The following is a 24,701-nucleotide window of genomic DNA, read 5'->3' as shown; positions in this document are numbered from 1 at the left end:
ATAAAATCAGTAAATTTGAGTTAAGGAAAAGGCCTACGTAGCTCCGCCATAGGAATGATGTTCTTTAAAAGCGAGTTAACAGAGGTTGGGAAACGCTGCTGTGGACGCTCACTCCTTTGGCCGCTTGCTGACCCAGCTCTTCGTTCTTTATGTCACTTCCATGCTCAAACATTTTATATATCACTCTCTTGGTCAGTCACGTGCTTGCACACCTTCCTGGTCAGTCACGTGCTTGCACACTTTCTCTGTCAATCGCGTGATTGCACCCTTTCTCTGTCAATCGCGTGATTGCACCCTTTCTTGGTCAGTCGTATGCTTGCACACATTCTTTACCACTCACCCCACAGAGTCTTTAGGTCACTTCATTGGTTACACACTCTCCAGGTCCAATTGTGATCACTCCTCTGATCACACACACTCCAGGGGCGTAGCCAGAAATTTCGTTCGGAGGGGGGACAAAGTGAAAGAACAATAGATTTGACCATCGTTTTCCCTTTTTTCGGTCATTTTCTCACATTTCGGGGGGGGGGGGCGACTAGACCCCTAAGTCCCCCCCCCTCGCTACGCCCTTGGCACACTCTCTAGGTCACTTTGGGCAGTCACGTGCTTTCACACTTTCTAGGTCACTCACCGAGCTATTTCTTCGCTCTCTGAATCACTTTCGTAATCATCCATATGCTTGCACATTATTTTCGTCACTCTCTAGGTCAGGGGTCCTCAACCCGTGCTCTTCTAAGGAGCTCCGCGGCAGCTCCCGGACAATAAAATAAATCAGAAGATCTGATAATCTGAAATAAAGTAAAAAAGAAGAGACCTACGGGGCTCCGCTGTAGAAATTTCAGAGTAAAGAGGGGCTCCACGAGTGAAAAAGGGTTGAGAACCGCTGCTATAAAGAAATGAAGATAATAAATCGGTACATTGTTCTTGAGAAACTGAAAACGTCCAAGGAGACGCCGGACTGGTTATTGCAATGAATTGCTTTAAATTCAATAACAATACAATTCGTTATAAAATGTAAAATACAACTATTTTCCAGTTTTCGAGGGGAGAAAAATGAAGCAGGAGGTTGTGAAAAACAGATTTAAAAACGTGAATGCATATCACAAATGGAAGAAGTATAAATGCAATGGGGTGCCTTTGGGGTTATTCAAAACATTTGCGAGAGGATAGAAATATAAGAGCCGCTCTTACGGTTGTGCAACAGGTGCGGTAAAGCCGGGCCCCACGCTTTGTGAGGCCTCGTACTCACGGTAAATTATTGGAGACTTACACCAATTCTTATGCATTAATTCTTAATTGTCCCCATTTCTGGAATTTTTTTATATCATTAAGCCTTAATTTTCATTAACCACGTGATTATTTCATTAATTCTGAGTTTTCATCAATTCTGGAATTTTTTTCGTGCCATTAATTCTTAATTTCCATCAATTGTGGAATTGTCTCTTTCATCAATTCTGGAATTGTGTTTTTCATAAATTGTAATCGTTTGCAACAGTAACTGTTTACAAAGCCCTACAGCCGACAGACAAATCGCAGAGAACAGGCGTTGCAATCACAAGGCCTGGTGAACTTTGCGCTACTAGTGGTGCGCATGTTGAACTACACGAAATACAGAAGGAAAACTTTATGCGTTTATGCATCATATGCACTAAACTGGACGTAAATATCTTTTATACTTTGTGAGTTCACAAAGACCACATTCACAATAACAAATTAGAAGGTGCCTACGTCTATAGTGACAGTCAATCGGTACTGTGCCCGAGTGGCATGGTGGTTAGATGCTCGTCTACCATTGTGAAGGTTGTTGTCAGGGTCCCGGGTTCGAACCCTAGGGAGGATATTGATAAGATATTTTCCCTAACGAACTCAAGGCGACCACTGATAGGCAGCGCTTTCACTTCCAACCCATCTCACTAATGGCAGTAAATTGCACTATAGCGATATGGCCAGAGTTGGTGATTGGTGAAGTAGTCAATCGGTACTACAGACATTGAGAAAAATTAATAACGAAGATAGAAATATACATAACATGAAAACTTTAGCTGAAAAGAACAAAATAGTCTTCCATTCGGTCAAGGCTCATAATCGGAACCTAAGAAATGAAGTTGAAATCTCATCGACGTAATCGAAAAACCCGATTAAGAAACCCATAATGGAAAACTGGCAGCAACATTGGGACTGTTCACTTGGAAGATTTACCTATGGAATATTTACAAAAGTGTCATTGAACATGGTGCAGGGTGATTTCCACTTTTATCAAGTTCTGACCAGGGCCGTCTTAAGAGTATCATGGGCCCCCGGGCCAAGTGGTTTTTCGGAGGCCCTATCTGGTAAATCCTAGAAAATTTCTACCGGATCTCATTTTTGTGAGGTCTCTCTTCTCTTGAGGCTCCCCGGGCCGTGCCCGGGTGGGCCCCATGCGTTAAGACGGCACTGGTTCAATGACACAATGTGGCGCTTTTGGGGTATACCAAGAAAGATTTCATAAAATGTCTCCCAAATGCATTTTTGATCAGAAAACGACCAGTAATGTTAAACATCTATGGTAATATATAAATGCGAAGCTTGGAAGGAAAACAGAGAAGTTATCTATTTTAAGAATGAAAGTCCCACCATTCAAAGCACTAATAAGAAACAAAAAGACTGGATCTCTTATAGAGCAAATAATTAAAAAAGTGTAGAACAATATATACATAATTCATCACTGCATACATAGTTCAATTGTTGTAATATGCTGACAATATGTCAATGCAATAATATGCTGACAATATGTCAATGCAATAATATGCTGACAATATGTCAATGTAATAATATGCTGACAATATGTCAATGCAATAATATGCTGACAATATGTCAGTGCAATAACATGCTGACAATATGTCAATGCGACAATATGTCAATGCAATAATATGCTGACAATATGTCAATGCAATAATATGCTGACAATATGTCAATGCAATAATATGCTGACAATATGTCAATGCAATAATATGCTGACAATATGTCAATGCAATAATATGCTGACAATATGTCAATGCAATAATATGCTGACAATATGTCAATGCGACAATATATCAATGCAATAATATGCTGACATTATGTCAATGCAATAATATGCTGACAATATGTCAATGCGACAATATGTCAATGCAATAATATGCTGACAATATGGCAATGCAATAATATGCTGACAATATGTCAATGCAATAATATGCTGACAATATGTCAATGCAATAATATGCTGACAATATGTCAATGCAATAATATGCTTATCTTTTTCTTTATTGTAAAATACTTATTGTAAGCACCGGATTCGCTGCTCGCGAGATGTTGATGGTGCTGTCTGGGGTAGGGTGTATATGCATGTATGTATTTCACATTGAGAAAATAAATGCTCCCTCCGGGGAACCCCCGTATGGCGAATCATTTTCGCCATACGGGGCTAACCGTAAGTTAGTCAATACTTTGTGAGTTATTAAATTTCAAACTTGTAAAGATATAAATTTGCAACGTCCTGTATAATGATACCAACTGTTTCACGATTATTGCATCATTGTCTGAAATGCTTTAATTGAAATTTAGTTCGAAATTAATTGCCTCGACAAATCGTTAAGGTCATTTTTCTTCTGTACGTGACGCCAAACTATTACTCTATGACCGCGAAGCGTGGCGTGGAAATTTCTCGAGACTTCTATCAGCCGGCATTACGAACGATCCGTTTGAATACTTTCCTCGATATTACGAAATACCGGGGGAAAAAAAGATATAAAAAAACAAATAATAACAAGAAAAACGTTTTGGTCGAACGATCGGAATAAACGGCGTCCATAATAATCTTGTACGTGAATGTGTTTATTTGTGTGTCGTCCGTGCCTGTCACCCTCGGGATCCCGAGATAAAAACGAGAGAGACTTATCCAAGGAACAAGGTGAACCCGATTTAGGGCGAACCGCACAGTGATTTTGTTGAGCACGTGCTCAATATACACCGGTTCGGACGCAGAACAAAAAGCAAAAACCCCTTTCGGTGACCCTTTTTCCTTTTTGTCATAATTATTATTATTATCAGTCGGACAAAAAAGTATAAATATGTCCGTCTTCTCTGAGTGAAGGCAGTGCAGTTAAGAAAAAAATATATTATTAGTGTTTTAGTGGAGTTGTGGATATTCGATTGGATACAAATATGAGATCGGTGAGTAGATCATTTCTCTTGCCATACCAGAAATACGGTGGTGGCGTCGATATAACGAACCAAGGGAAAAATATCGTTGTGGAGAGGTTAGGGTTATAAAGAGAGGTAGCATATTATATCATGAGTCGTCATCGAAATTATGCTGTTGTCGGCATCATTTTTCTGAACCGGCGTTGTTGGTGCTACCATAAAATGCATTTTTCAGCATTCATTCGCAACAATAAAGTGTAATTGATTAATTATTATTAATTAAATTAATTAATTAAAAATAAATCACACTGTAAAGCAGTTTACCACACAGCACTTTTGTGTACTACGCAGAAAGTAGGTTCATTGACATTTTCTCAAGGAAGATGGCCCAAAATATACAGATGTTACTAAACTCCCTCGGAAAAACGGTTTACGGAAATTTCTCCCCGACATTTCCCCCCCCCCCTCCGGCATTCAGACTTGGACATTTCGCCCCAGACGTTTTTCAACCCAGCCATTTCGCCTTCCCTGACCGTGTGAGTGACGAAGTGAGTGGATGCGTGAGTGACCAGTTGAAGAGGTGAGAGGCCGTATGGTTGTACAAGTGAGTGGGTGAGTGACCAGATGAGTGGAGTGGGGGTCACTCATACGGTCACTCCTTTGGTCACTCAAACGGTCACCCACCAAAACACTTGGTCATTCACATAGTCAGTCACATACTTGGTTACTCACTCGGTCAATCATACATTCAGGGCATTCCCCCAGCCCTGAATGTATGAGTGAAAATGAGTGAACATTTCGCCCCCGAAATTTCGGGGCCGAAATTTCCTGTTTCTGAAACAACAAACACTGGTGAGGAATTTAAAAATATATCAGAGAGATTTTGAATGAACTAAATACAATATCGTTGTAATTGTTTCGAAATGTTGTCGAAAATATGGTTATAGAAGGTTTTATCGTAGTAAAGGATGTCGTTGTATCCAGAGCAGTTTAACATTAGACAATAAGCAGCTCCAAACAAGATTAGAAAAAAACTATATCGTTGTTAAGGGATTATCCGTTATCTCGTTGTGTAGCGAAGTTTCACTATATATATTCGGAATATTTTATTGATTGACCGAATGTTGTAGGATAAGTATTTGCTATCAAGGAAACAGTTATTTTCCGGATATTATGCTGAGGTGAGCTCGGAAAGAAAAGTCATCGCGTCTCCGCCGGGACTCGAACCCAGGCCCTCTTGCATACCGGGCAAGCATGCTACCATCTACACCACTGGAGACACATGAATCTGCCTTCCTAATTTCACGCACTGTGTCGTGAGGCGCTGAAGTAGAGGCATTAGTAGCCTCTCTTAACTTCAGGAAATGGCCCCTGAAGTTAAGAGAGGCTACTAATGCCTCTACTTCAGCGCCTCACGACACAGTGCGTGAAATTAGGAAGGCAGATTCATGTGTCTCCAGTGGTGTAGATGGTAGCATGCTTGCCCGGTATGCAAGAGGGCCTGGGTTCGAGTCCCGGCGGAGACGCGATGACTTTTCTTTCCGAGCTCACCTCAGCATAATATCCGGAAAATAACTGTTTCCTTGATATCTCTGGCTGAGAAAAAAGCCATCTATATCTCTCTAGTATTTGCTATGTTGGCAACTCGTCATTAAAAAATTAAGCCATATTTATGTAGAAGCTACCGAATCGAAAGCCATTTCTGATGTACGAAGTGAGTGAGAAGGTGGGTCCGTGCCACATTTTAAAAACTGATAAACAACACTACTCAAAAAAAAAAAAAAATGCAAGTTGCCAAAGAGGTTTTGACGGTTTTAGGAATGTATTGGCGATGCTGATACCAAAACTGGTGATGGATTTCCCGAACTGGCTGTAGTTTTGAGATGATGCATAATCTCAACATTTCAAAGTAGTCTGTAGTCACTAATTTTGCGGCGGATTTTTACTCATTCTCAGATATATTATCTATATACGTATAAAATAACATATCCTGACTGATTCACTGATTCATCATCGCCGAGCCAAAACCGGTGAAGCTAATAACCATGAAATATTTGGTCAGTGGTTTTACTTCATGACATAAAGACTCAGTAAGAACGGGTTTTTCGGAATTAAACCCCCTAAGGGGTCATGGTGGGGTTCAAAGGTTACATAGAGAAATCGCGTTGAGCCGAAATCGCCGAAGCTACAAATATGAAATTTGGTCAGTAGTTTTACTTCTTTTATTCCACGACGTAAAGGATAAATAAGACAAGACTTCGATCATCAAAGGGGTCATAAGTGGAGGGGTTCAAATGCTACATAGAGAAATCTCACCGAGCTGAAACCGCTGAATCTATAATTATAAAATTTTGTCAGTAATTATATTTCATGACGTGAAAATACACTAAGAAGGAGGTTTTTCTGAAATACGATATCTAAAGGGGTCCTAAGGATGCTCAAAGGTTACATAGAGAAATCCCGCCAAGTCGAAACCACCGAAGCTATAAATGAATTTGGTCAGTAATTTTATTTTATAATGTAGAGCCTCAGAAGAAAGGGATTTTTCAAAAGTCAGCCTCTGACAATGGGAGTGATAAGGCGGTTCGAAGGTTATGTGGGGCAATCATGGTCGAACCGAAATCACTAAAGCTATAAATATGAAATTTGATCAGTATTATATTTTATGATGTAGATACCCACTCAGAGGGAATTTTTGAAAATTCTGTTCTCAATGGGGTTCATGATTCCTTCAAATGCTATGTGGGGAAATCATCGCCGAGTAATTATAAGATTACTGAATCCACGTGAGGGAAGCCGCGGGTAACAGCTAGTTCACTATATTTTTACATTTATATCATCAGACATCAACATTCCACATGTATTGATCTTGAGAGGGTGAACATCGTACTTGGACGACAGAGTGTTTATACGAAGAGTAACAACGAATATTCGCAGTAAGTGATTGGGTTAATAGAAAGAAAAAACAGGTCTGTCACCACATCATAGAAAACTTGACTTAGTGTAGGGTTGGACAAATCGCAAAACAATTTAGGCACCAAAGAAAGTTTTTGTTCGTCAAAAAAGTTTTTTCCCGAAGAAAACAGTCCAAAATAACGCTTCTTTTAATTTTTTCCGGGCATAAAAGTGACCCTTTTAGACCCTTAGTGGCCCTTTTTCTATGTTTGCAGATAGGCTGCTATAAATTCAAAACACTTTGTGTTGCTCTCAGCTTCAAATTTTGTCACTTCACAAAGAAAGTTTTACGTGATAATACCAATTTTTAGCCGCCCTGGCGACATGGCTCCCGGGATTTGTCCAGTCCTGGCTTAGAGAAGCAATTCATCACGGTACTGAATAAAGGTGGTGAGTGCTTCTAATACATTCGTCAAATGTTTCTCGACTGAATTATGTAATGAACTGGGAGCAGGGACGTTTGATCATCCTCAAATTCATACGATTAAAGATTCAAAATTTTTAGCGCCCTTGACTTAAAGCTAATCTTTCGTTTGGCCATGTTTCATCTTAGTTATCAATAATTTGGCTAACCACGAAGCGGATAACAACAAATTTAGGTTATCTGTATTTGACGAAACGGCGATAAATCTGGTAACCTCGTCCTAACCTAACTGCACGTTAGTGAAGGAAGGAAAAGCGAAAAAAAATATATAAGGAAAAAGTAATAATGAATAAGATAGATAAGAGAGTTTTTAGTCCTCTTTTCACCCTCATCTTACATGCTCTCTTTCGTTCTTACATGCATATAGTAGAAAGAAATATTATATTTGTAGGGAAAAAAATCCTTAACAGGAGTGTAGAAAGAAAAAGAAACTTCAGGTAATAGGACCTGGTAGGAAGTTGATAATACTACAAAGCTTCGCGATGGTAAAGAGAGAGGGGAAAGAAAACACAGAGAACTTGTTTGAATTCATTCCACTTTCGTTTGGACGCAATCTTACGTCCGTGATCGTAAAAGATTTTATTGGTAAAAAATGAGCTTCTCATTTGTAATAAACTTTTACAATTTTCAAAGCTTTGATTAATTGATTGCTAATATGAGATCAAAAGTACATTTTCTCCATTGTCACTTGGACAAATTTCTAGCCAATCCGGGTCAATTTAATGAGAAACCAAGGAGGGAGGTTTCATCGAGATATGAAAGCAATGGAACAGAAATATCGAGGCAGGAGAGACTCGCATGTGATGCTCTTACGCAAAACTTTCAATGTTCACAACAGAAAATCATATGAATTTTTTAGTAAACTAAACATCAAAATATGCAAAAATGCAAAAGGCAGCATCATCACATATTTTTGCATACTATTACTATAATCAATTCTGTGGTCAGAGCACTCGTCCGGCAATCGAGGGACCCGGGTTCGACTCCCGGTAGCGGCAGGAATGAGTTTTTCGCTGTGGTGGTCGAGTGGTTATAGTGACGGACTCGCAATGCGAAGATCCGGGTTCGAACCCCACAGTGGTGGTCGGCTGAAGTTGGTTTTCTGTGGTCGAATGCGAGCCGATCTCCCCGTTAAAAAGTCTCGCCACAGAGAGCAACAGTCCTACAACGATAAATCATTCAATCATAACACTTCACTCATAGTTTGAAAAACTGGTGGCAGCACTGCACATAACAAGCATTACAGAGAAACAAAAAAACTTCACGTCAGGTTTCACTACACGTACACGCACATTCCCGCATGTACCGATTCGTTGGGGGTTCCGCGGGGTGCATGTGTGGTGTAGCAGTAGTAGGTAGGGCCTCCAAAGAATGGCTCGGGGATCCATGATGTTCTTAAGTCAGCCATCTCGTTGGGCAATTTGCCTGTTGTGGCGTTGTATTTGTATTTGTATCCTAATGTTGCGTTTCATTATTTTCATTCATTATACTGTTGTAATTTTATTTTTACTTACATGTCACGCAGATTTTCGTGCTTAGGCGTTACTTGGTATCATAGGTACCAATTTATCTTCTGATTTATATAGTGATTACTCGTTATCAGGGCCGGAACTGAGGGCGCCAAGTCCTGCCCGCTCTATGCGGAGAGACTTTTACAAATGGGTAACCGCTCCGCATTCGTGCCTCAAAGTTTAGGCAGTACTGTGTAATAGGGACCCATTGTCTTGAACTATGAAATTATATCCGCGACATAATATCAATGACAGTTTAACCAGGTCCGTAACTAGGTTGGGGGCAACCGGAGCAATGTCCTGGGGCCCCCGAGCTGAATGGGTGACACATAAAAAAGATACACTTATTTTTTTGTTTTCCTAGAAATTTAACAGTTTCTTATTTGAAGTCTGGAAAATAAAGAGGGGGGGGGGAACGAACAATTTTTCTTTTTGCATATATATATATAACCCTTTCAAGGGAGCCCCAAGAAAATGTATGCTCCAGGGCCCCGAGAAAGCATGCTACGGCTCTGAGTTTAACTCTGTTCTGGAAATCTGTCCTGTAGATCTTTACATTAAATCATGCGTTCCTTCGTCATCCCCCCTGGAGGCACATTCTTAAGTCTCGCAATTTTCTATAGTTTTCATTTAAATCTGGTGGGCGCGGTAGCCCAGGTCGATAAGATACTCGCCTAAAGTACCGAAGGATGTTTAGAGGTGTCCGCGAGTTCGATATTCTGTTCGTCCTTGTCAGAAAACTTTTCTGACACAGGGGTACAACAAAAACGGTGACATGACCACAGAAACAATTGCTACCGCAGGGAATCGCCCCCATCGAGGGGTTAGCGCACCAACCTCTCGACGAGCATAAAAAGAACAAGCCTGCCGTTCGGAATTGGCAATAAATTGTAGGTCCCGGTCTAATTGTAGGTCCCTCGTGTGCAAAAAAATGACCGTGGCGCGACAAAAATGGTCAATTTAAATCTGGTTGTAATCCATTGATGCACTGCTGAGATTGATACTTTAACATTACTACTTTAATACTTTATAAAATGGCTAATATCTTCTCTTATGTGCTTCCAGATACTGCTCCTCGTGGTCTGCCTAGCATCACTAGCCTTCACGCACGCTGGCCACCTCTCACATCACGACTCAAAGTTCTATGACGAAGGTGACTTCAAACTCATAAAAGGAAGTCACGGTGGGCACGGTCAAAGCCACCACGGGGACCACGGACACTACGACGAGAAAAAGCACTCGCATCACAACCACCACGACAGCGGTTCGCACGGATCGCAAATCGAGAAGGGTGGCCGCAAGGGCAGCGAAAAGCAGTACCACGACAAAGGCGCCTACTACAAGGAGAAGAAATACGGTTACGAGAAGGCCTATGGGTACGAGAAGGAACACAAGCACCACGACAAGGGTGGCCACGCTCACGCGTACGGGGACAGCTACAACCACCAGAAACACCACGCGAACCACAAGAAGGGAGGTCACGGTGCCGACTCCCACAGCATCCACAAGGATCACCACCATCACGGCAGCAGCAGTCACGGCCACCACGGAAGCCTGCTCGATCATCACGGGCACCACAAGAGCGGCAAGGGCATCCACAGTATCGGGAAATTCTCTCCCGTCATTGGTTCTTACAGATCGGGACTGCTCGGCTCGTACAGTCCAAAACTTTTCCCGAGGTGGAAATACATTGGTGGACTCCTCGGGCTCGGGGGACTACGCAGCTACGGGTACGGTTTAGGACAAGGCCTTGAAAACTACGATGGGGATTTTGATTTCGCAGAGGGCTTAGATCTGGAAGACGGAGAGCACTTGTTATCTTCACCAGTAGAGTTATCGGGAGAAAAATCCGATAAGAATGGACATTACTCCTACTACGTGAAATACCATTCCACGTAGCGCGTAAGCACCGGTAACTATACACTTCACTGCTGTTACATATAGATGTATATCATTGCGTTTTTCCCCCTTCATGTGTGTCAGCCAAATTTCATGTCGGATGTGGGGAACTCAGAAAACACGTGTGAGGGGTTGTTTCGTATTGTTTCTGCGGTTCCTGAAACAAGACAAGATTATGCCTGCCACGTTAGAGCTCAATACGCACTGAAGCACATTTGCTGTTTCCTCTTCGCATCTAGCCATGGATGGCAATGCCGTCGAAACTGTTTATTCTGTGATATAACATTAAAGAATATCGAAAAAATTCTCTCGTTTTTTTTTGCGTTAGTTTCTTTTTTTAATAATTTTACAATAAAACTTATTTCGATACCAGCTGATATACTAGCGCTATCTATCTAATATACAGGCTGTCCCACAAATCTACAGCCAAAATGAAAGGGATGATAACCGCTTAAATGTATATCAACGGTTCCACAACATAATATCTGATTTAGCGGGTTATTCAATTATGCGAGGAACAATTCAATCACCATTAGTACAGGTTGTAAAATGTCTTATATGTGTTTCCGGCAAAGTATGAAATCCGTCATTTTCTACTAAATGCCTAGGCATTATATACCTGATCGTTGCAGGGGAAGTATGAAATACCGGTTTTATTCTATAGGCCTACTTTGCCCAGGCATTCTATATAATGACGAAAGACGATCAGGCAAAGTATGAAATTCTTTATCTATAAAACAAACATTGACGAAATTTTCATTTAATAATCCGCAGGATGCCAAAATGCGCCAAATAAAACAAGAGATTTTTGTTAAATTATAAATTTCAATAGATATTTTTAGTGGATGAGCCGCAGCGTGATACTTTTTATTTTACATCCGGGAAAGGTTTCCCTGTGGCTCTCGTGAGTCCAGATTTGTCGAGGAGTGAAATGAATTATTAGGTTTTTGGGTCAAATTCAAAAATTTCACAAAATTATCGTCAATTTTTTTCCGCAAACGTTTCCCTGTGGCTCTCGTGGGGAAAAAAACTATTGAAAGTTATAATTTATAACCAAAATCTCTTATTTTATTTGGCGCATTTGCCATCCTGTGGCTTATCTAATGAAAATTTCGTCAATGTATGTTTTATGAATGGAAAATTTCATACTTTGCCTGAAATAACCAGGCATTTATTTAATGTACGGTCCAATTATTATATAATAATTGGCACTTTATAGAATGACGGACTTGAAAGAGGAGTGTCCGTTTGTTTTTTTTGTTCGTGTGTGTAATTCATACAAAGCTACAGTTTTATTCCGATCTTGATAAAATTTTGCACACGACCATCAAAACAAGAGGAAGGTTACTGTCAACATAAGATTTCAAAAAACCACCTCTCACGCAGGGTTACGAGATTGCCACTGTGCTGGTTAAGTGGTCACGTTGACGGACTCACACCGTGAGGCCCCAGATACGAACCCCCAAATACACCCGACCACAGTGGTGGTCGCCTGAAGTTGGTTTTCTTTGGTTCCCAACTTCGAGTGGGAGCTGATCACCCAGTTGAAAAATTTCGCCTCAAAGAGCAACAGGCCTACAAATATTCAATCGTTACACTTCACTTCTGATACATAGATGGCAGCACTGAAAAATCAGACACAACACTAGGTAATTTCTAATTCACTCAGACTGTTAGGTACACACGCTTACACTTGCGGCACAACCCACTAGGCTGTAAATTGCCCTGAGTTGTGTTCTGTTTGAAAGAAAGAAAGAAAAGGGTTACCAGATTCGAAAACTGAGAAAGGAGGGTGTCTGTGTTCGCACTTTTAGTGACGTCAGTTTAGAGATGACGCCAGTATTCTCACCGTTGATATTTTCCGTTACGAACTCGAGGCGACCACCGATAGACAGCGCCTTTGCTTCAAACCCATCTCACTAATGGCAGTAAATTTCAATACAGCGATATGGCCAGAGTTGGTGTTTGGGGAAGTAAAGTATTCTGACTGATAAAGACACACACACACAGCCAGAACAAAAAAAAATATTGGAAATTTCGATGTCTATTGATCGATGGAAAAACCCACAAATACAGTCATGTTAATTAGGACACTTGAAATGGCATCAGAAAGGACGTCTAGTAACCCAACCCCCACGGGGGTCCACACTCAGAACGTTGAGCTCACGTCACCCATCTGAGGTTCACAACGCCGTTGTTGCGTTCCCGCCATCAGTGGAAGTCATGCATGTGCTAAGCATGAAATTAATAATTGTTGTTTTACACAAAAAAAAATAAATATTAATATTTCTACACAGTTTCAATTTTGAAATCACGTCACCTTTCTCAAGTTCAAGCCGCCCGTAAAGCCCGGGCAGCGCCGGGTACTTCAGCTAGTGAGTGAATAATTAACTTGACTGTGTGTGAAAATACAGGTTAGACGCTTCGCACCCCACGAGAGTCCAGGTTTCTTATATAAATCTCAACTGGCAATGTTTTATCTAATAAAAATATTATGTACGTAGTCGTTAATATATTACATTCTAAGTTGCCGTCAGAATCGTTATATCCGATTAAGTGGGGAAAATTTGTTGAAATTATTCTAATGATCGGGAATGTTATGTAAAGCGTCTCTGTAAAAGAAGTTTTAGTTTCACAAGATTCCATCCGTTTTAGCGGGGTATCTGTTCATCCGTTGCCGGATTAAGTGGGGTCGACTGTACATGTAAAGCCGAACGGTTTTTCCTCGCCTTTTTGGCGCCAATTGACTTGAATTCCATCTCAAGATGCGATAAAAAAAATCATTTACGACTGTAGAAATTTGACTGCCGACATTATGATGATAGTTTGTCTTGATGTGTCTATCACCCCACTCGTTTTAACGATAGGGTTGAGGGACATCCAGCATATGCACGTATCTATCCAGATATTCCAGGTGGTTCTAGGTACGTGTCCAAATGCTTATATGCTTTTTGATCGGGATGTGGGCTGTTCAAAATAAGTAGTAGTTTTGTGAGTTATTAGTAACAAAAAATATTTTTCTTTGAAAGTTATCCGGGTTCCGTGGCGTTTGATCATGTGGAACCACAAAAAAGCTGTCACGGAACCAGGGTACGTACTTACTCAATACGTCACTCATTCTTTCACTCGCTCACTTAGAGTAGATCCCTCACTCTACCACTGGGTCGCTCATCATGACACTCACTCACTAGGTTACTTATTCCATCTCTAGGTCGCTCACTCTATCACTCGCTCCTTCACTAGTTTGCCCACTCACCAACAATAACCACTTTGTCACTCACTAACTACTGCATTCAATCACTCGGTCATTTCCCGCTCTCTTACTTACTGGCTCACTACCCTGGGGTTTCATGGAACACCAGCTGGAAACCCATGCAAGACACTCAACTCAAGTGAGCAGCTCACCGACTTGCAGCAGGTAGTCAAAAGTTTGACGTTCGTCTAGTGACGTTACTTGGCATACAATGAGAGAGAGAAATATTTCGTGGCATCCGTACACATTGATGTGAAAGTTCAACTAAACCAATCAAGGACAGCACATAGTAAGCGGATAAATAACACATACTTCCGCAACACTTCTCTTGAACCGGATGGAAGCCCTTGGAGGGTCACATCGTCCTGCGAGTCGGAGGCACACCGTTAAATTATGAGCTGTCGTCTCAACACATGGGTCCACTAGAACACGGAATGGGGGTCCTCGTGATAATGCGATCCGGTTACAATTTTTCAGAGAAAGTGGATTTGTATGCAATAGGTAGAATTTCTTTCTAACGAGTTGGGGGTCTCCAACTTTGCCCGCGGAGGGATGGGGTATGTTTTCCTGTTTCTATGTAGTACACATCTAATGAAATAGAATAGACAAAATGAACATATATTGACGGAACACAAAAGAAAAATTTATTGCACTATCATAAGTACAGGCTATGGCATGTGTCATATCTACTCTGGAAGACACTACACCACTATTGCATCACGAACCTAGTTACAGGAGATACAAGGCCGTCGTCGTCCTGGAATAACAGTTCTAATCACAGCTGATATCGATAATGGGAATTTTGGTTCAGAATAATGGGAACAAACACTTTGATGAATGTGAAATGCAATATGATTGTGAGATGCTGAAAATGACCTTGTGTATGCGTCCAATGTTGTGTGCGTTATGAACTTGCGAGTAGCTGAACCTAGGGCTATACTCATGTCAACTTGGTCCAACATGTTCTAAGGTTGGTCGAGCTACGGCCACACTCTTATCCAGTCTGGCACAGTATTCATTCGCAAATATTTGCTTCCAATGTTTGTTTCTTATTCCCCCGGCGGTGCAATGTAACACCATCATCATAGGCTGGATACACACTGGTCCAGCCTGGCCCGATGTTTCTTGGAAAATATTTGCATCCAGAACACTCCCCACATTGTGACTGTTGGCGTTCTTCGACCAATGTCTGGCTAGACGAATCGGAAGATCGATAAGCAAGGTTACTCCTTTGACCTTGGGTAGTTCTTTTCGACCAGCTTTGCAATACCTCCCATCCTCCAACATTTGACGATCATTGCAAATGGTAGAGCACCCACAGTACTCGCCCATGACCAACCTTGGAACGCATTGATGCCAGGTTGCACACCAGTGTAGCCTCGGCTTTATGGGCGAGTTGTGTGGCCGCTCCACCATTGGAAATAGTCGTCATATGTTGGAGGCTGGAAGTTATTGGAAGACTGGTCAAAGATTACGGCGAAGATCTTCCAGCCCCAACGAAAATTAAAAAAAAGAGCCTCTCCTTCCCGATTTTCCACTTCATCTGACCACAATTCAATCGGAGAACACCAAAAGCCACAACATGGATAGATAGATAGAACCGCTCACAACCCCGGACTGATGCAAAGCACCTTACTTCCGTTACCTCAAAAGAGGCAGAGTTGTGTCGGAAAAGTTAGCAAAGATTTATAGTGGTGACTCCCCTTGCCCCGTGCTCGCAAGTTTCGAATTACTCGCGTCGTTCTCCCCATGAAGACAGCCATCAACTCGATGCAACATACAAGCCATTTGACAAAAATGGGTGACTGAATCCAATGACTAGGGAGAAAAATTGCACGTGCGCCAACACATGGAGAGCATTCTGGAAGCAAATATTCTCCGAGGAACATTGGGCGGTGCTGGGCCAGTGCGTAGCCAGCTTATGCCACTGGTGCTTCATTGCAACAGGCGGGGGGGGGGGGAGGGAGGAAACATCAGAAGCAAATATTTGGAAAATGACTATACAGGGTGATTCAGAAAACTTTAATAGTTTATAGTACACACCAATACAAATTGTCATCAAATAATGGCATGGTCTGACATGAAATGCAAACGGGCTAGTGCGTTGCGAAACAGCCGCTCCGCTCTCTTGCGTTTCATGTTAGACCATGTCATTCTTTGATGACAATTGTTTGCATTGGTGTGTACCATCACCTCTTAAAGTTTTTCCCATCTTTTCTGAATCACCCCGTAGAGCCAGGCTGGACACTAGTGCGGCCCTAGCTTAGGCGTCATTGGATTGCCTTCAATCATCGCCCGCGAGGATAGCCACCGTAATAGCTCATCACCCCGACGTCATCGTCGTACACAACGTCGACCGAAGCCGGATTCCGTGGGGGAGTAGCGACGTGTGACGACGGCGGAGGTAGTTCGGGATCGAACGCGGTACCCTGCTGGATAATCACTCCATTCCCGTAGTCAGCATAAGTCGTACCACCGCCGTCGCCGCCACCACCAGCGTACCTTGCAGAAGTGCGAGCGTGCCTGCCGTAGTCCATGTACTGACCGGATGGCTCGTTGTTCTGGTGATGGTGGCCGCGCTCACTCCGATGCTGGCCGTGCCCGAGGACAGAGACGGGCAACGGTATGAAAGACATTGTTTTCAGGGCCTCCTGGATGTACTGCGACGTCAGCTCTAGCGGTATGATCTTTAGGAGAACGGGCACGCCTTTGCGAGGTGGCGTACCTCCGTATTGTTGCCTGGGATGGACGGCTCGCACGTTGTAAGACGGATGATGAGGAGCGTCCCGCTGCCGAGCGTTTTCGTACACGTAAGCGTTCCCGGATACCCCCGCGTTGGCGTACCGGTTATCGCCGCTGCCTTGATTTTGGTAATGGTGTCGCTGGTCGTGGTTGTTGTATCTCTGACCCATGCCGTAGCCCTGAGTCGATTGTAGAGAGGAATCGACTTGCATCGGCATCGATTTCTGTTGCCTGGTGATGAATCGGTTGAATCCGTACCAATTTTGATCGTTACCGGCACCGAGCGGCTGGCGATTACCGCCGCCGTTGTCGATCGAAGCGGGTCCGATGATGACTAGAGGTAGAGCTGGGATTGAATTCAGAGCGTAAGAAGAGGTCTCTTCGGACGCGCTGTGGGCCTTGTCTTGTTTCGAACTTTCGATGGCTTTCCACGATGACGTCGTCGTGTTTATCGTCGATGGTTTAGATGGCGTTTTCGCTTCGGTGGTTTGTGCTGCAAAAGACGCAACCAGACTGGAAAACAGTAGGAGGAGCTGTAAATAGAAAAAAAACGAAACATTTGGACATCAACCGCCATCTTTTGAGAGAAAGAAAAGCCGTTATTTTACTCTGTGACAGAATCAAATTTATTTCATTTTTTAAACTTTATAATTTCTATTCCCTTCTTGGCCTTTTAATTTTAATTTCGATTTGCAAAATACTATCAAAATATACAACATATATAAAATTAGTGTATTGTGCGTGTGTGCATATTGAAAGTGTGCATAGTGTACCATAAATTTGTAAATAATTTAAAATTGTGTAAAAAAGTGAAAGAATTCGTATAATTGAATGATGTTTGTGAAAATTTATTATCCTCACAAAGGGCGCCCTCTATTGACAAAAGTTTGAACTGCTTCAACATCCCTCTCCCCCCCCCCCCAAAAAAAAAGAACAACAACAAACAAACCCCTTCGTGAGAATAATTTTTTTCGCAAACCGCATTCAAGTTTGCCAATTCTTTCAATCTTTGTGAATTCTCAAACTGTTTATGAGTTTAAGGGGTGCCCTATGCAACACAGTACTTTACAGTACGGCGAGAGCATTCCTGCTGCTCACAGTCATGCCGTATAAGTAGAGTGGCCATACGTCCCGTATTTCCCGGGACAGTCCCGGTATTTTCTGTTTTTTTGGCTGTCCCGACTTTTTAGCAAAAGTGTCCCGGTTTTTCCCGTATTTTGCATGAAGCCTACTTGAATTTTTATTCTTTATTGAAGTCAAAGATTGAAATTATTTTCAACTTATAAATTATATTATGATAACTACAACTATAAATGAGTATATGAATCTCCCATATTTCTCTTAGTGAAAATTTTTTTTCGGGGAATTCATCCACTGCAATTAGCAGTAATGCTGCATTTCCCGCCATTGTAATTTCTCCGTTATTTTAACAATATTTGGCGACTTTGTTCGGTTTTGGCGTCATTTTTGGCGATAATTGGCGGTGTCCTGTATTTTCCCGTATTTGGAATCCCGATGTCCCGTATTTCTGTCGAGGAAAATTGGTCAGCTTACGTATAACCGTCAGTTTCTTGAAATTTAAAACTTACCCTTTATAGAAATATCTAATCGTAATTCAATCAGAGAGATGAGAGAGAGAGAGAGAATGATTTAATGAAAGATTTCTTTGTAAAATCATTATATGAATATCATTATTGTTCAGAATATCATATTCATTCTTCGACTGAATTATTATTTGAAAAAAAAATCATTGTCGACTTAATTAGCATTAGAAAAAGTCAGTGTTAAATGTAAATGCAAATGCAAAGGCTACAGCAGGCAAATTGCCCAACGAGGTGGCTCAAAAACGATGCCCATAGAAAACAACGGAAACACGATTTGATAATGTCACTATTGACCGGAATATCATTTAAAATAAAAAGGATTTACGATCATATTTGAAGGATTAATTATCAACTGAAAAAAGAAAAATAATTGTTTCCTAAGTTATAACTTTAAAAGTCATTGTTGGCCAAGTTAGCATTTGAGGAAAAATAGGAAGGTGAAATTTTCCAGCGATATTATTTGCTTCAGTCATTGATCGGGATATCATTTTAAAAGTCATTCATTGGCCGAAATTATCTTTTGCAAAAGCATTATTTTCCAGCATATTATTCAAAAAATAATTTCTGGTCGGAATATCATTTTTTTAAAAAAGTCACCTGGGGTTAAATTGTCAATAAAAAAAAGTCATTTAGGATAAATTATCAATAAAGAAAGTCATTTAGGGTAAATTATCAATAAAGAAAGTCATTTAGGGTAAATTATCAATAAAGAAAGTAATTTAGGGTAAATTATCAATTGTAAATATCGTTTTTTTGGCTAAATTATCAATTTAGAAATAAATTAATACCTAAATTATCAATTTAGAAATCCATTAATACCTAAATTATCAATTTAGAAATCCATTAATACCTAAATTATCAATTTAGAAATCCATTAATACCTAAATTATCAATTTAGAAATCCATTAATACCTAAATTATCAATTTAGAAATCCATTAATACCTAAATTATCAATTTAGGAAGTCAGTAATACCTAAATTATCTATTTAAAAAGTCATTTCTAGCTAAATTATATTTCAAAAGGAGGTGACCGAGTTATAATTTGAAAAGTTGTGTTTAAGTTATCATTTGCAAAGGGAACGACCGAATTATCATTTGAAAAAAACATTGTCGGCTATTTTAGCATTTGAAAAGATGAAAAAGTGTTGATCCGTATTATTATAATTTGATAATTCATTTTTCCCGGAAAAAATTTGTAGTCATTTTTATAGGCTGGAATAAAAGAATTTTTGGTTTTTTAAAAATGTCATTTATGAGGCGATTACCTATTGAAAAGTCCATCGCTGTGTATCTGATACTTTACTAAAGTAGGTCATTTTCAACATCATTCGAAAGTATTCGTGTTTGATAGAAAACAAAATCCAATCACACACACATTCCAATCGTTCCAAATCAAATTTAAATTCAAGTTTCGGTCTCGTTAACCCATTCGAAAACATAAAATGCCTAATATTTTAGACGAATTAAATAACTGGAAAAAGATCATCGCGAGACATTTTCGTCGCATTTTACACATCACGACTTCGTACACATCGCGCATAAGGGGTCATTCAAGTATTACGTCAGCATCGGGGGGGGGGGGTTCATATTCGCTGACTTTTGATGACAAGGGGGGGGGGGGTTTGAAGGTTGCTTACGTCATCAACCACCCCTTTTTGAAGATATGAAATATTCTAAGCTGCTGACGAAATTTTTCTGACAGGGGTGTGGGGGGTCACGGGGGTTAAAAATGGATGAAATGCTTACGTAATACTTGAATGGCCCCTAATTTTCATTCAACTATTTCAAATACTGTCATCAAACTAAAAATTGAATGTTAAACGTTTAAAAAAGTCAAGATATACAGAAATACGGGTAATATGGTCATTCTAGTTCCTCATGTTTTTTAACCCTTTATGCGGCAATTAGAAATCTGTAGCAGTTGCAAATTGATAGGGTGTTTGGAACGGTTTCTGATTAAGAAATCTTTCACAAAATATCTGGACTTGCCAATACTAAAATAAGAGGCATTTATGAAGGCGAGATATCTCGTCATTGCTGCTCAAAGGGTTGAACAGTTGGGCCATTAAATATTTTTCAGCATTAGTTGGTGTGAAAGATAGCTAGTGAAGGAGTCGTTCTACCCCCGGGGGTAGTAAATTTTAACACAATTGGCTAGTTTAAAAAGAAATACGATAAACATGTTGGGTTAAAAATCGGGAGGCTCACTTAGAATAAGATAATCAACATGAATAGGGTTGCTGTATGGCATCCATATTTGTTGTGGGCATCTTTTTCTCAGCCACCTCATTGGACATTTTGCCTGTTGCGGCCTTGTATTTGTATAAAGTCTTAAGAATTCATTTTGGTGTATAACTTAGGCCAGCTCCGTTTTCCATGTGTATCAGAATATGAAGACATTCTAATTGCTAAATAGAGTCTGAGAGAAGGAACTACTTTGAGAGTATCGGGACTTATAACTTATATTGATGAAACTCCATCAAAACCAAAAAAAAACCAAAAAACTCACGAACCTCGCCCTTACAGATGCTGGGGGTTCGAGATGACACCACTTAAATATCTGTATTACACTTACTATATATATATTTCGGAATCGACTATAAGGCCGGTATTACACTATAAAAAGTTTGATAAAAGTTTGATAAAAGTTTGATAAAAGTTTGATAAAAGTTTGATAAAAGTTTGATAAAAGTCCTATTATAAAACTTGAAAAATCTAACCAATAAGGTTATTGGTTACATTCTAGAAAATGAACTGTTGACCTGATTGGCTGCATTTTTCAACATTTATAATAGGACTTTTATCAAACTTTAATAGTGTAATACCGGCCTTATACAGAAACATCATAAAGCTGAGAGTCTTACTGCCACCTATTGAATAAAAATAGAACTGTCTGCTATAGTCAAATGAAATTGGTTGTAAATATAGGCCACCCCCTTAGTGGCCCGCGGCTAAGGCCAGTAGAATGTCCATAAAAAATAGTGGCATGGGACTGGCGAAACAAGTTTAATTCAGCTCAGCTCAGCTATATATTGTCAAGGTCAATAGTCATATTATCAAGTGTTATGGCACGTAAGATTCGCGCCATTATGCAGCATATTATTTATTTTCAAGCTGCACACCAGTTTAGAACAACAATCAGGGACATAGCAAACATAAGGTATGGCATTTTACTGGGGAACCGTAGATCCTAGAGGTATATGTACTGTCAATTAGAAAAAGTTTACAAATAATGTATGGTGCTTAGATATGCCATTCATGTTCCGAGGGGTTGTTTAGTTATTAAAATAAAAATGTTAGCTTTTTATACGGAGGGACATCACTTTGCTGCAGAATCCAATTAGAAACTTGTTGCCCTGCCTTCCCTGATGCCAACTAAAAAATTTCCACGTTTGTAAGTGCAATATTTGCTGAGATATTCAAAAATACAACTATATCTCTGTGAATATTGCATTTGGAAACGTGGAATTTTTTAGTTGGCATCAAGAGAAACAAGGCAACGACTTCCTATTTGGGCGTAAGGGGGATGTATAAAAAGTTATTTTTATTTTATTTTCATAACTATGCAACCCTTTGCAACATGAATCCCATATCTGAGTACTACACGTTATTTGGAAACTCTTACTAATTCAAAGTATGCCTTTAGGATCAGCGGCTCGACAGTAAAAGGTCGTACTACACTGTTTGTTATGCACCCTGTATACTTTAGTTAAAAAAATTGATAACAAATAGTTTTGGTTCTATTTGAATGGTGGCGGCAGGCATCTTTCAGCACAAAGTCCCTCTATTTTAAGCAAAATTTATGGAAATTTCTCTTCTATGCAAAAATATCAGAACGAGATAGAGAATAGAATTTGAACTCATCCATCAACATGTTCAAGGCAACATAATTTATCCTTCTGACACACTCAGATCTCTTTTAGAGAAATCTTTGGCAGACATCTTTTATATTCCCACATCACTGTACTGAAGTTATCAAAAAACGCCAAGAAAGCCAAAAGAACCCTTAGCAAAATATGTCGACGAAAATGTAATGTTGACAATTAAGGATGATGGACGGAGGGTATGAGCCGTTATAGTCCCATCTACGGCACCCCAATAACCGAATTGAGGTTGAAGGTTGCATTTTTCTTTTTACCATAACAGAACATCCACTGCTTACGTGGTTTCAGCGCCGTTTCTGTAATCGCTACATTAACCTCTATCCGATTTTTCTATTTCGTTCATATTACTGACACGGCTGAGCAGTATTTGTTGTTGTTTTTTCACGTGAATATCTATTCAGAAGCATCCATCTTATTCCGCTAGTGGATTCAAGAATTTGGTGAAATGTTTTGGGGACCGGCAGGATATTCCCGTGAACCGGGATCAGCGGCTTGGGAATACTGGCATATTCGATGCTGTGACAATACAGTGTTTTACATACGTTGAATACCTGTTTTTTTGGGGTTTTTTTGCAAGTATCTTCAACTCCTTCGCGTACCGGCTTTTGGCAGCAAATTTAGACGATCTTTATTTGAAATATCGGCGATAAATTTCCAAAAAAAAATTGGTTTATCCGCATTTTAGAAATAGGAGGAGGAGAAAAAAGTGAGGGAGATTTCTCTTTTTGAAAAGAAAAAAAAAACCGTCACATGGAAAGAATGAATATTCACAGAGCTCACCAAAGAAAGACGATAACAAGACATTTACAAAATGCTCAGGTGAATGGAGGAGATGATTTGCACTCATAGGGTTACAATGAAGCTCCGTGGCGACGACTAAAGAAAACAGGGGAGAGCAGAAATAAATTTCTTCCATTTGCGTCGGGCCGAGATATCTCGTTCTCGGTCGTTAAAAAGTTCAGACTCCAAGGTCCGGTGTATAGGATATTTGAATGTACACGGCAAATGCAACAAAAACCCATTATACAAACTTATTTTCTAATTTCTTTTGATATTTTAGAAAGTACATCTAGCGCTCAAAATACGGCTGCATAAGTACAGTAATTGATTCCTTGCCGGTGTAATTTTTTGAGAGCTGCTGAAATTCCACGTGTTCAGAGATTTATAAAATCGCACCAACTTCAAGGCATTGGAATTAAAATTCAAGGCAACATGTTACAATTCCAGTGCCTTGAAGTTGGTGCGATTTTATAAATCTCTAAACACGAAGAAGAATGAAAAAATCCTGTATTTACCGTACGAAACAAACAAATTTTCACCTCTCTGTCTCGAAGTAATTTTTGAAAAACTCTATCTCGAAGAACTAGCCACTATCATAGCGAAAAGAAAACACCAAAATTCCTTTTCTCCCATCTGACCTTTTATCATCTGACCCAATCTGACTTTTATAAGATTATTTACGGGCTAAATGGTACTTATAATAATATTTCTACTAGGGCATAGTTTTGTGGCTTTTTGACCATGTTAAAGGTGTGAGACCCTTTAATGAATTAATTATAAATATAATTAAACCAATTAAACAAACTTACTTGAAAACCATTCGCTGCCTCGTAGCAACCTTTAACGTGACGCATTTTGATCCTCACGATATCGATCGACCAAATTCCTCAGAAATTGGGCTCTACAGCATCGATTCTTCTTTTTAAATAAATTTAATTTCAAAACTAAAATTCAGCTGCTCTCGTGAAAAGATAACGCTCATGTGGTCCGCCGTGCAATGGCGGTAATCGTGTGAATCGAAAAACACTCTCGCAGTTTTTCTTATTATATATATACACTCGTATGTATGTAAGTAGGGCTATATAGTAGTCATTTTTTCTCTCTCTCTCTCTCTCTCTCTCTCTCTCTCTCTCTGTATATTTAGTATCGTACCTAGTGATCGTGGTTACTTTATTTAGCAACAACGAAAAGAGTAATAGAGGTGGGGAAAGAAGAGTGTTATTGTAGTCGATGTGAATCTGGTGTCCTCGTTACTATGCGTTCGTGAATTTTGCCATGTTGTTATTGGTGGTGGGAGAAAACTTTCTTCTCTCTCTTCGATTGAACAATGGACAATTTGTTTTTTTTTTCCTTACAACAAGAAGAACTCTTCTCTTATTATTGATAAAGAAGCCTTGATCTTGAAGAAGGTGATTCTTGTCGATATACTCACCGTACGTTGGTTATAAGTTGTTTGTACCTTTATCGCTTTTACCCGAAATAAGTTC

At 40.0% G+C, this 24,701-nt stretch overlaps 2 protein-coding genes across 2 annotated transcripts; one reads left to right on the top strand and one right to left on the bottom strand.

Annotated features, from left to right (window-relative positions):
- Positions 1-3,896: 3,896 nt before the first annotated feature.
- Positions 3,897-11,185, top strand: LOC149089302 (uncharacterized). Its single transcript, XM_089239642.1, has 2 exons — positions 3,897-4,191; positions 10,117-11,185. The coding sequence occupies exons 1-2, from the start codon at positions 4,183-4,185 to the stop codon at positions 10,948-10,950; spliced, it is 843 nt and encodes a 280-aa protein (XP_089095768.1). The 5' UTR covers positions 3,897-4,182; the 3' UTR covers positions 10,951-11,185.
- A 3,639-nt stretch (positions 11,186-14,824) lies between these two features.
- On the bottom strand, positions 14,825-24,229 carry LOC149089301 (uncharacterized). Its single transcript, XM_089237724.1, has 2 exons — positions 24,024-24,229; positions 14,825-17,478 (listed from the first exon to the last, which is right to left on the bottom strand). Exons 1-2 carry the CDS (start codon positions 24,066-24,068, stop codon positions 16,492-16,494), a joined length of 1,032 nt encoding a protein of 343 aa, XP_089093850.1. The 5' UTR covers positions 24,069-24,229; the 3' UTR covers positions 14,825-16,491.
- Between the last annotated feature and the right edge of the window lie 472 nt (positions 24,230-24,701).

The sequence above is a fragment of the Pholcus phalangioides genome, unplaced genomic scaffold (genome assembly GCF_987345545.1).
Source record: "Pholcus phalangioides strain wild (caught in Gottingen) unplaced genomic scaffold, Ppha-v1.0 ptg000002l_1, whole genome shotgun sequence".
Classification (NCBI taxonomy): Eukaryota; Metazoa; Arthropoda; class Arachnida; order Araneae; family Pholcidae; genus Pholcus; species Pholcus phalangioides.
This window is presented reverse-complemented; position numbering and strand designations above follow the sequence as displayed.